Source organism: Diceros bicornis, chromosome 34 (genome assembly GCF_020826845.1).
Source record: "Diceros bicornis minor isolate mBicDic1 chromosome 34, mDicBic1.mat.cur, whole genome shotgun sequence".
Taxonomy (NCBI): domain Eukaryota; kingdom Metazoa; phylum Chordata; class Mammalia; order Perissodactyla; family Rhinocerotidae; genus Diceros; species Diceros bicornis.
Genome location: NC_080773.1, coordinates 21,090,565 through 21,102,282, shown reverse-complemented (window position 1 = coordinate 21,102,282; position 11,718 = coordinate 21,090,565). Strand labels below are relative to the sequence as shown.

The 11,718-nt window shown below is 48.2% G+C and overlaps 1 protein-coding gene across 3 annotated transcripts; it reads right to left on the bottom strand.

Annotated features, from left to right (window-relative positions):
• Positions 1–1,080: 1,080 nt before the first annotated feature.
• LOC131397021 (MHC class I-like protein MILL1) lies at positions 1,081–10,884 on the bottom strand. Of its 3 annotated transcripts, XM_058529634.1 has the most exons (6): positions 9,411–9,549; positions 4,702–4,965; positions 4,178–4,456; positions 2,780–3,058; positions 2,525–2,661; positions 1,081–2,047 (listed from the first exon to the last, which is right to left on the bottom strand). In XM_058529634.1, the coding sequence occupies exons 1-5, from the start codon at positions 9,511–9,513 to the stop codon at positions 2,558–2,560; spliced, it is 1,029 nt and encodes a 342-aa protein (XP_058385617.1). In that variant the 5' UTR covers positions 9,514–9,549; the 3' UTR covers positions 1,081–2,047; positions 2,525–2,557. The 3 variants fall into 3 exon arrangements, with proteins under 3 accessions (XP_058385617.1, XP_058385619.1, XP_058385616.1); XM_058529636.1 differs by lacking the exon at positions 9,411–9,549 and adding an exon at positions 10,089–10,884 and having other exon boundaries at positions 1,081–2,661; XM_058529633.1 differs by having other exon boundaries at positions 1,081–2,661.
• Between the last annotated feature and the right edge of the window lie 834 nt (positions 10,885–11,718).

The following is an 11,718-nucleotide window of genomic DNA, read 5'->3' as shown; positions in this document are numbered from 1 at the left end:
CCATACCATCTGGAGGTAGAAAAATATCTCACACTGTATGGGCTCAGGCAACCCTATTGACTTCCTTTAGTACGCTTAATTAACATTATCTGAAGGGCAGATTTATATGCTGTTTTACCCTATCAATACTGGGGGAATGTTTCCCCCAGTGAGACACTATGTCTATCCCCACAATACAATTTCTAATACAATCATGCAAAAGAGCTGTAGTCACTTAATTCCATCAACTCTTGTACCTCCAATCATAGCTTTCATTAGGACTTCATCGAAACGTGTTGGGCTTATAATACTGGGTCGGGGGAGCATTCCCACCAACACATAATGTCCATTTTCATTACACACTCAGGTAAAGTTGATATACTCTCTTTATATAAAATTAGCTCAAACATTCCAACCTTTATAATCTTATCAACACTTATACTTTTACATTATTTTCAATTTAATTGTAGCTTGAGTCAGAGTCTTAAGGCTAGTCATTATTTTTTTGCATTTCCTTTTTATTTTGGTCTTTTCATAGGTACCAATAAAAGAATTATGACGAGAGCTATGTAAAGATTTTTCCAATTTAGAAGTTTTTCCAATTTAAGGATCCATCATCTGGCAGTGTTCTCCAGAGTCTAAGGGATATTGTGGCCATGTGATGTTATAAAAGAATATCACCTTTTTCCTTTTTTATGGGCTAGTAGCTAAAAGTCACCCAATTTTGGAGAATGTAACCCAAGGGGCTAGAGGTGGGGATCGATTTAGTTTTCCCTATAGCTGACTTACACACAAGGTAAATGCACTCACACAAAGATAAAATCTAACTCTTGACAAATGCAAAATCAAAAGTAGACCCAAGTCCAATGCGTTTCTCCACTGCAAGCAAGCATTTTGCTAAGGGTACCCAACAGCAGTGGGAAGGAGGGAGCAGAAGGACAAGGCCCCTGGGCAAAGAAGCCTGGGCAACTGCTGGGGACCACTGATCTCTTGAACCCTAACCGAGGCCATCCAGCCACAAGCACAAGAATCTGGGCTGTCTCACCAAAATTGATACCGAACCTTTTAATCACAAGTTTATGTGTGTGATGTGCAGTAAGCCAATCACTGAGACATCAATGTTTGGAGATGGAGAAAGGTTTATTCGAATTGGCCAAAACGAGAAGGTGGGAGGATAGGTTCTCTCAAATCTGCCTTAACAAGAGGAGAAAGCAACAGGGGGTTTTAAGGAGCTAAGGGGCTTGGCAGGAGGAGTTTTAGAGAAATGAAGGGGTCACTGCTGATGAACCCCTAGGCAATTGGACTTCTGGACATCAAAGGCAACTGGGGGTTGGTTATCTGGTGATGGTAACTTCCTTGAAGGCATTCTCCTTCTTCTGTAAAACAAACTCATAAATCCTTGTGACCCTTGAGTCACCCCTCAGGTTAAACAAGAAAACAGCAAATTGACAAGATTGACTTCTTTTCATAACAAGGTGGAAAGGTAATCATATTGAATATTTACAGTAACCCACAGGTACCCAACTTCATATCGATTCCCTCTCCATCGTTTTTGTTTGTGTTTCCTGACAGTTGATTTGGTGGTTTCTCCTGTAGTTTTCCACAAAGACGGTGCCTTTGTCGAAGACCTGTCCACCTTGTGGTTGAACTTAATTACCTGTTCCCAGACAATTGCCTTCTCTTTACAGTAAGGCGATGATGGAGGAACATCAGGGTAGTACTGTGTACTTCCTCCAGGAGGCGCACACCATCCAGCTGTCTCCCCAGTGGCCATGTGGCAGCCCTTGATGGTTACTGCTGAGATCCATTCATTCATTAGGCTCACCAAGTGGTAATAATGTAATTCTGCCTTTGTTTTTCTATCTTTATTGTTTGGACTATTCTACGCAAAAAGCACCTCTTTTTCTCACCTAAGTGAATATCCTGAGGTCCAGGGCTTATGTGAATTTGAAAGGCAGGATAAATGGTTGGGACTTTATCTTTTTTTTTTTTTTAGCCGGTTTGATAAAACACACCTGGTCCCCTCATCCTGTAAGCGAGAAATGGGCTGTCTATTCTTCTCCTGTTCCTGGGTAAGAAATGTTAAAGAACAAAATCCAGCTGAGTCAATTTTAAAGATCTTACTGGCTTCATTCAATGATCCATGAAGCGGGCAGAATCCAGTCTAGCATACAGAAAGGAGCTCTGAAGAGCTGTACAAGGCAAGGGACTTCTAGGAGAAGGGAGCAGGAACAGGGAAGTTATGTTAGGCAAAAAGGCAGCTTGGTTATTACAAGGTCACCTTCCTTTAGGGGATGGCAGGGGCCTATCAGGCAGATGACCTGACTAGTGCTGATCAGATTCCTGGTGGATGGGTTTAGGATTCTATTTCTGAGAGAGCTGAAACTGTCACTGAGTGAAGTCTTGCCTTTGTGACAACGTGGTGCTTAGCATAAGCAGCTGTTTGGGGACGGCTGCATGGTTTTTAACAGGAAGAGAGCTGTCTCCACTCACCACCCAGAGAAGAATCAGATCCGTCTTCCTCACTGTCCCATGTGCTTCTCACCTGGGCTCTAACATCCTCTGTGTGCTTCCTCGTCTAGGTTTCGACCACCACCAAATACAGCACAGCAGCGACAGTGGACACAGCGAGAGGAGCCGCAGCAGGAGCAGCTGCACAGGAAGCGCTCTGACCTTGAGGCCCTGGAGGTCACCATGAAATGGGCTTCGATTATACCCAGTGGGCCCTTTTTCACATGAGAATCGTATACCAACTCTGCCTCCAGCTCCCTGGACCCCGAGGGCTCCCCCAGTTTCTCACCAGAGACTGCAGGGACTGTGGTGTTCAGCCCGCAGTGTGCCACGTGGCAGGTGAATCTCTGCTCCTCTCCAGGGAGGCTCCGAGTGTCCACCCAGGTCTGGTAGGTCCCGTCCCCACTGGGCAGGGTGGCCCCAGGCCCAAAGGTGCCGTGGTTCATGGGCTCCCCATCCCGAAGCCAGGTCAGGGTGGCACCCTGAGGATAGAAGCTAAAAGCCCAGCACCTCAGGATGACCTTGCCCAGCAGGTTCTTACTGCGGGTCACAGTCACTGACGGGGGATCTGGGGGGAGATAAAGCAGAGTTCAGTGAGGCCAAGGACTCTCCCTCCTTACACTGCAGGGAAACCAAGAGCAGGAACCAGCCAGCCCTTAGCAATGACCCGTGCACATTCACCCCCAGCCACCCCTCCAGGGGGGCTACGTCCCCAGTGAAGAGAGGACTGTGGGTGGTCCCCACGTTGCTCCAACAGCCCCAGGACCCCCAAGGGTGTCAGGCTCTGGCCCACCTGGAGAGTCTTAGAGGAGAGGAACTCCCTGCTCTCAGGGGCCATTGGATCCACCTGAGGATGCTCAGCACAGGGTTCAGAAGAATTTGTAGGCGCTGATGGGACAGAGGGGCTGCCCTGCTCTAGAGGGAATGAGAATCCGGCCTCGGTAATGTACCTCCTTCCTCCCCAACAAAATCAGCTCCACATGCTCCAGGGGGTGATGGAGGGACTGTCCACAAGGATGGCCAGCTGGCCCTGAAGCCTGATTCTTTCCTCTTGGGCCTTACATTCCTCTGGTGACCTCTGGTTGATTATAGGTATTTTCATACCCACCCCATCCCACAAAACACAGACACACACCAGTATCTACCCTTTCTTTTCATTTTCTGTCACAGATGTAAATGAGGAGGAAACTTCAAACTGGACTTTGCTAAAAGTGAAAGCAGAACAAAAGTGGAATGACCCTGGTAATAGGATTCCAGGTCATTTGGGTTTGAATATGTGACCCTTGCTCCAGAGCTGGAATTTTCTGTTCTGTCTTGGCTCCCAGCCAGGTTGGCCCCATCCTAGGGTCTCCACTGAGGAGTTAAAACCTAGATGTCTCCCCCTCTCAAAGTCAACATCCCAGAGAATGAGGAGAAAAAAGGAGGGAAAAGGTGTCCTTCTCCTGCCTGCTTGTGACTCTCCCACATCCTGGGACTCTCCACTTCTCCAGCTGATGGACCAGCAATGGGCCCAGAGGAGACACCTCACCTACCCACATGGGTGTGCCTCTCCGACAATTCAGTCACAACTCAGCACCTAACCTAAGGCCAGGGCAGGACAGCCACTCAGAGAACAAGAGGAAAGCTCTCTTCCTTGTAGAAACCAGGGACAGACTCAGTGGGTAGATCCTCCCGCCCAGGTCAGTACCTGTATTCTCCAGGAGGCCCCTCCAGGAGGCCAGGTATCTCCAGAGTTGGGCAGGACAAGTCACACGTAGGAAAATCTTAACCAGATCAGCCCTGGGGCCTTGGGTCTCCCAGAGCTTCTTGATATGCTGGTCTGAGGGTTTGGCCACCATCCATGGGAGGGTCTCCGAGTTGAAGGTGAGGAAGTCCTGGTCCTGCCCGTTGTAGCCCAAGCGCCAGGAGCCTCTAGTGCTGTCTCCCTGGAGCTCACAGCTCAACATAGCCTGGAGGGAGTGAAGGCCTGGCCCACCCCAGGCAGTGACCTGTCACCTCACTGTCCCTGAACCTCTACACCCAACGGGACTTCAACCCAGAGGGGTATGTCATCTCCTCCACCCACATCTGAGGAACCTGGTGCAGCATCAGGGGAGCCTCACCTCTCTGTCCAATTCCAGCCTTGCTGTGCCCTCCCCTCCGCCAGCTGCAGGATAAACAGGGCAGGGACCAGACTCGGACCCACGTGCCTCTGGCCCTGCCCCCACTCACCTGAGGCCTGGGCCTGCTCTCCCATGATCTCTGTCAGCATCTGTCTGAGCTGCTGTTCCTTCTCCTTCAGGTCCTTGGTCTCTCTCTCCCAGGTCTCAGCTCCCAGGTCCATCTTGATCCCTACACCCCGGGGCTCTGCCCTCTGGCTCTCGCCATCATAGCGCAGGAAGAGCTCATCATCAAAGTATCCCAGGGCCAGGAACTGGGGCTTCCCAGGCCTGTCCAGGGACAGGGCCATGAGGTCGTAGCGGAGAGTGTGGGTTCCTGAGGGAGGAGGACATGTGGGTGATTCGCCCTGCCAAGTTCAAGGTTTCTAACAGCTGCCTCTGTCTTGAGTCATTTATTTATTTACTTATTTTTTTTATTTTATTATTTTTTTTGTGAGGAAGATCAGCCCTGACCTAACATCCATGCCAATCCTCCTCTTTATTTGTGCCCATCTTCCTCCACTTTATTTAGGACACCGCCACAGCATGGCCTGACAGATGGTGCATGGGTGCGCGCCCAGGATCCAAACCCGGGCCATCAGCAGCGGAACGCGTGCACTTAACCGCTATGTCACGGGCTGCCCCTGTCTTGAGTTATTTAAATCAGGCTATTCTGTCCTGACCCAACCCAGAGGTGAGTGCAAGGAACCAAGCAGAGTGCTTTGTGATGGACAGCACGAGAGGAAGAGAGGGTCAGGCAAAATATTAGAGAGGTGTTAGAGGTGGAAGAGAAAGCAGATGTATCGGGGCACAGAGACAGAAACAGACACGACCGAGAGATCACAGCTGCACAGGGCAGGAGACTGGGAGCCCCCAAAAGGCAGGACTGAAATCTCCCACGGTCTTTCAGGACTGAGAAGAGAGGAACTGCCAGGCTCTCAGCTGAAACCTGTGAAGGTCACAGTGCCGTTTACGGAATCCTACTAGAACTGTGACCCTGTGCTGAACCAGGTGGATCCTGATTGAACTGAGGTGATAAGGCCCTTGTATCTGCTGAAGTGAGGGAAAGAATAAACCTTTCCTGGGCGGCAAATAACATCAACTGAAGCCAAGACGGGTGTAATGTAGGCCAGGATTCAATGTGAATTTGTTGACCTTCAAAGAGGCAGGAATACGAGACTGGTAATCAGGAAATGAAGAGGATCCCAGAGAATCAGAGCCAACCTGCAAACGATCCAGATGTTGCTATTACCAGAAAAAAATTTAATATTAATATGCTTAAGAAAATAGAAGAAAATGGGCAAAATATTTGAAAGGAAAGAGGATTTCACCAGAGAACTGAAACATATAAAAATAAAATGGGAATTCTAGAAATGAAATAAACAGTGTCTGAAGTTTTGAACTCACTGGATGGGATCTGCAGCAGATTAGACAGAGAAAAAACAGGATTAGTGAGCTGGAGGATGGGAAAATGGCAAATACAAAAACAGAAGCTTAGAGAAATATGAATGGAGACAAAGGGAACGCTAAGCATAAGTGACATGTGCGACCCTCTCATCTGTATCACTGGAGTTTCAGGAGAGAAGAGAGAAAATGCAACACTGGCATTATTCACAGAGATAACAGCCAAGAATTGTCCAGAACAGATGAAAGACCACAAGACCAGCTTCAGGAAGCTCTCAGCTTTAAGCAGGATAAACAGAAACAAAGCCACCTGAGAACATCAGGGCCAAAATATTGACCAGCCAAGACAGACAGAAACATTGCAAATAAAAGCACCCAGAGAAAATAAGACATATTACTTTTAGGGAGCATTTTATAAGACTGTTAAAGCTGACTTCTCAACAGAAATAATGGAAAGCAGAACACAATGAAATGACATCTTCCAAGTGCTGAAATAAAATCATCACAAAGTTACAAATCTATAGCCAGGAAAAATACTATACTGGAAGGAAGTCAAAACAAAGACGGTTTAAGAAAAAAAAATGTGCACAGTCGCTGCTATCAGGTCTGCACTAAAGGAAAAGCCAAGGGGAACTCTTCAGTCAGAGGAGATATTATCCCAGAATAAAAGAAGCCAACCCAGGCAGGAACCCCAAAGACCAACTATGTGAGTAGATGCGATAAATATTGAAGGAACAGAACCATCATTTTCATGTTCTGTGGAATTTAAAGTATATGTACAACTAAAATTTACGACAACGTAATGTGAGAGTTTGGGGGGATGTGAAATGGAGTTTAAAGGTCTAGCAATATCTGGGAATTGTTAAAAGTCATAATTAGTACTTGACTACAATACTAATACATATTATAATCTCTAGAATGACCACTGTGAGAAGAATAAGAGATGTACAATTAACAAATTAATAGAAGAAAAAAATGGAGTATTGAAAAAGCTAGACATCCAAAAGAAGGAAAGAAAAGGAGAAAAAAAGAACAAATAGATTGGCTAAATAGAAGATATAGAGTGAGATAGTAGATATAAAGCCAAACATAATGGTAATTACATTAATATGAGAGGACTAAAAACCTCATGTAAAAGAATAAGGTTATCAGATACAGTTAAAAGAAAAAATCACAAAATCAAATTATGTTGCTTATAAGAGTCACACAAAGTCATTGGAAGACTGAAATGGAAAGGATAGAAAAATGATATAAATGTAAGCTCTAAACAGAAGAAGGCTGGCATCACTCCACTAACATCAGAGCAGGTTTTAAGACAAAAAGCACTATTAGAGTAAAGAGAGGCCCATGCAACGGGAGATTTCACCATCATAAATCTGCATGTTTCCAACTATTTAGCTTTAGAATATATAAAGCAAAAATTAGCAAAACTAAAAGGAGAGACAGATCCAAAACATGTCGAGAGATGTTAACACCTCTCTCACAATAACCACAGAACAAGCACACATAAAATCCATAAGGTACACAGTCTGAACAACAGAATTAACTTGACACTGTTGACCCATATGGAACAGATGACATTTCTATGTGCACAGGGAACATTTGCCAAAATTAGCCACACCCTGAAACATGAAGGAAGATTCAACAAGTGTCAGAGGATTGAAACCTTTCAGAATATGTTATCTGATCACTGTGGTGATAAGCTAGAAATCAATTAAAAAAAAAGATATTGAGAAAATCCCCAATTGCTTGGAAATTAAACCGCACACTTGATATAATCCATGGGTCAAAGAAGAAATCATAAGGGAAATTACAAAACATTTTGAACTGAGTGAGAACAAAAGCAATACATATCGCACCTTGGGAGTGCAGCTGAAGTAGTGACTGGAGAACAATTAACAGCCTTAAATGCATATATTGGAAAAAAAGAAAGACTAAATAGTGAACCCTCTCAGCTTCCAGCTCAAGACATTAGAAAAAGAACATAAAATACATAACAGGGCCGGCCCCGTGGCTTAGCGGTTAAGTGTGCGCGCTCCGCTACTGGGGGCCCGGGGTTCAGATCCCGTGTGCGCACCAACGCACTGCTTCTCTGGCCATGCTGAGGCCGCGTCCCACATACAACAACTAGAAGGATGTGCAGCTATGACATGCAACTATCTACTGGGGCTTTGGGGAGAAAAAGGGAAAAAAAAAAAGGATGAGGATTGGCAATAGTTGTTAGCTCAGGGTCGGTCTTCCTCAGTAAAAGAGGAGGATTGGCATGGATGTTAGCTCAGGGCTGATCTTCCTCATAAATAAATAAATAAATACGTAACAAAATTCAAAACATATAATAAAGATAAAAGGAGAAATCAGTGAAGTAGAAAATTACATACAATAAAAAGGGACACATTTCTTAAAAAAAAAAATTCATCTTACCAAAGCTCATATAAGAAGAAAAAGTCAATAGTCCCTTAAATATTAAGAAATTAAGGCCATGATTAAATATTAACCAGGCAAGAAAACTGCAGGCCCAAAAGGCTTCATTGGTTAATTCTAACAAATGTTTAAGATTAAAACAATAGTCTTATACAAACTGTAGCAGAAGATGGAACATAGGAGAGTGTCACCAACTAGGCCTCTAGAAACTCAAAGGTGGGTTTGGTAGCAATTAACTGTTTTTCCAAGTTGTTTCTTTTCCTTTTTTCTTTTTTTTGTGAGGAAGATTAGCCCAGAGATAACATCCATTGCCAATCCCCCTCTTTTTGCTGAGGAAGTCTGGGCTAACATCCGTGCCCACCTTCCTCCACTTTATATGAGATGCCGCTACAGCACGGCTTGACAAGTGGTGGGTTGCTGTGTGCCCGGGATGGGATCCGAACCTGCAAACCCCAGGACATGAAGCGGAGCATGCGCACTTAATCGCTGCACCACTGGCCAGCCCCTAGCCATATTTTTTAATGCAAAGATCTCTCCAGCAGGAGCTTAGGCCTCAATATGTGGAAGCATGTTCTCCAGCTGAGCCTGTGCAAGTGAATACCTGCCACTCCCTTTTGAAAGTTCATTCCCCAACCAAAATAAAAGTTCCTGATTCCCTTTGTTCAGAGATGCCATGACTTTGGAAATGATTCCCCATGGCCTCCTATTTGCTGCAGATACACTTCACCTTGTGAGACAACTTCCACTGGCATAGAGTCTTATTTAACTCACCAGGAGGCAAGCCCACTGGGTTCGGTAAGAAGAGTACCCCAGATATACTTCATAAGGCCAGCACAAATCTGATGCCCCCCAAGACCCTCACCTGCCTCCCTGCCGGTCCACCTCCCCAGAGCTTTACCATCCCCATACTGCAGCCCCTCAGACACCCGCCCCCTTCTGAGGACCCCAGATACTCACCATCCCCCACCATGGCTCCCAAACACCAGCTACCCTGCTGATCTTCCCCCTTCACAAGGAGGACACACACACACTCGCCATCCCCGTCCGTAGCCGCCCACATGCTCCTTGCTACTTCCCTCACTCACTGCTAGTTTCATCGCAGCCCCCCTCCCACACTTCCTGTCGCAACATGGCCTCCTCCAGACCCTCACCTGCCTCCCTGCCATCCCCAGAGACCCTCACCGTCCCCCACCACAGCCCCCAGGTACTCACCTGGCTCCCTGTGGACACCCCATCCAGACATCACCCCCCACACGGAGTGCCTCAGACATTCACTGCCCTCCTCTCCACGTGTCTCTGGGGAACCCTCACCGTCCTCCGTGCCCGAGCCTCCAGGTCCAACAAACACTCACGACCTCCTCCAGGGCCCCAGTCAGTCTTGTGCCACTGCAGACCCTCAGTCCCAGGAAACACAGCGCCCGCAACACCACGTGTGGACCCACCAGACCCTCCCCATATCCCCTGTCCCTGCCACTGTGCCCCTCAAACAATCTTGCCCCTTTTGGTAGAGCCCCCTGCAAGCGCGCCCTGCGCAAGTCCTAACGTCCCCCTCTCCTCCCGCCAGCCCCACACGAAGCCCGGTCCCGCATCCGCACCCAGACTCCCCCGATCCCCCACCGCCGCCCAGGCGCTCACCAGGGGGTAACCCCCGCGACTCCTCCAGCAGCAGCAACACGAGCAGCAGGTGGCTCAGGGCTCTGGGGTCCCCGGGGGACACTAACCCCATTCCTGTAGAGGTCTGGGTGAGCAGTTTGAAAGCAATTCGTTTTCAGCATCCGCTTTCGTTTTCGATCTTGTTAAAGACTAACGGCCCAGCCGACCTTACTCTGATTGGGTGCATGGCGAGCCCCAGTGCCGCCCAAGACCCATCACGACATCAGCTTGTTACGGCCCAATGTGGGGTCTTCTGCTTCCTGCAAGACGTGCCAATAATCAAGAGGAATAGTGGTAGGAGAAAAAGGACTTTTATTACAGCTTGCTAGCAAGAGGGAAGATGGCCAACTCATGTCCAAAAGAACCATCTTAAGGGGGCACAAAATCTTACAGCAGTTATATAGGCCATTGGGTTATTGGGGAGGGGGTTAGGAATGTTGACCTTCTGGTGTTACAGACTGGGAGTGCCACACCAGATCTTTCAGTTTTCACTGATGATGGCTATCAGCATAGATTCTCTGTTCAGGGGTCATCACATTCCTAAGGAACTCAAAAAAGCAAGTTATCTCATAGCAGCTGGGAGGTACATGCACAAGCAGGGGTCCTAAAATCTACAGAGCAGTTAGACCTCTGCTTTTTTAATGACCTTTGTCAGTGGTCATTCAAAGTTAAAATAGAGTTTTTCTTTTCTAAAGTATGGCTTCCCTTATGTCAACCTTGTCTTGATCTGGTATCAAGCTCTGCCTAAGACCCCAAGTATATGCCTCAAGGGTCCCAGATTCCCTCTGGCTGAGGAGGTGGAGGGGCTGAAGTCTGTCTGGTCTTGGGTGTTCAGGGTCTCTGTCCCACCACCCACGGACAGGCCCGTCTGAGTCCCTGCCCTGTGTCTGCCGAGCTGTCTGCCCCTGCTGAGGAGCCGAGCTGTCTGCCCCTGCTGAGGAGAGACCCCGTCCCACAACAGGGTGAGGTCTGCTGTGTGTGGAGCTGAGAAGGCCCTTCCCCACAAGCTGAGTTATGGAACTCCAGTCTCCCTACCCCTCCACCCCTCCCCTCGGACTAAGCCCCGCCTCCTCTTTTTTCTTCCCCGGGTAAAGGAAGTGGGAGGGTCTCAGCCCCCTAAGGAGGTCCCCAGTCAGGACTCAGGCTTTTCCTCCAGGGAAGTGAGCCAGGCAGGCAGGCTGTGAGCAGAGGAGGGACTTGCAGTCTCTCCCAGGACAAGATCCTACTGCTGTGGGGAGGGTCTCACCATCACCAGGTCCAGCTGGGGGGCCCTGGGAGAGGGTCTTTGGGACAAGATCCTGCTGTGAGGGAGGGTCTGGGGCCTGGTGGAGGCCAGGGGGTCAGGGAGGAGGCTGCAGAAGGAAAGTGGCAGAGATGCTGTTGCTTGGTGAGTGTGTGTGTGTTGGGGGCGGGGGTTGCCCCAGGGGAGGGGATTCTGGGGGGTCTGAAAGAGCTCCAGTAGGGGGCGCTGTGCAGGTGAGAAGGGAAGGCGTCTGGGGCCTGCAAGCCCAGGGAAGCCGACAGTGAGCCTCGAGGGGCCTCCACAGGCCTCAGGCCTCAAGACCAACGTGACAGGAGCAAGTGGACGCCCCTGAGGGCAGACCCCTCCAGG

Bases quoted from the DNA above. Each gene is read 5' to 3' on its own strand.
- LOC131397021 (XM_058529633.1), bottom strand. From the start codon at position 9,513: ATGTGGGCGGCTACGGACGGGGATGGCGAGTGTGTGTGTGTCCTCCTT. The intron at 3,059-4,177 runs GTACTGACCTGG...ATCTCCCCCCAG, and splicing joins GGGCCTCCTGGAGAATACAG to ATCCCCCGTCAGTGACTGTG. The intron at 2,662-2,779 runs GTGAGAAACTGG...GGTGACCTCCAG, and splicing joins CACAGTCCCTGCAGTCTCTG to GGCCTCAAGGTCAGAGCGCT.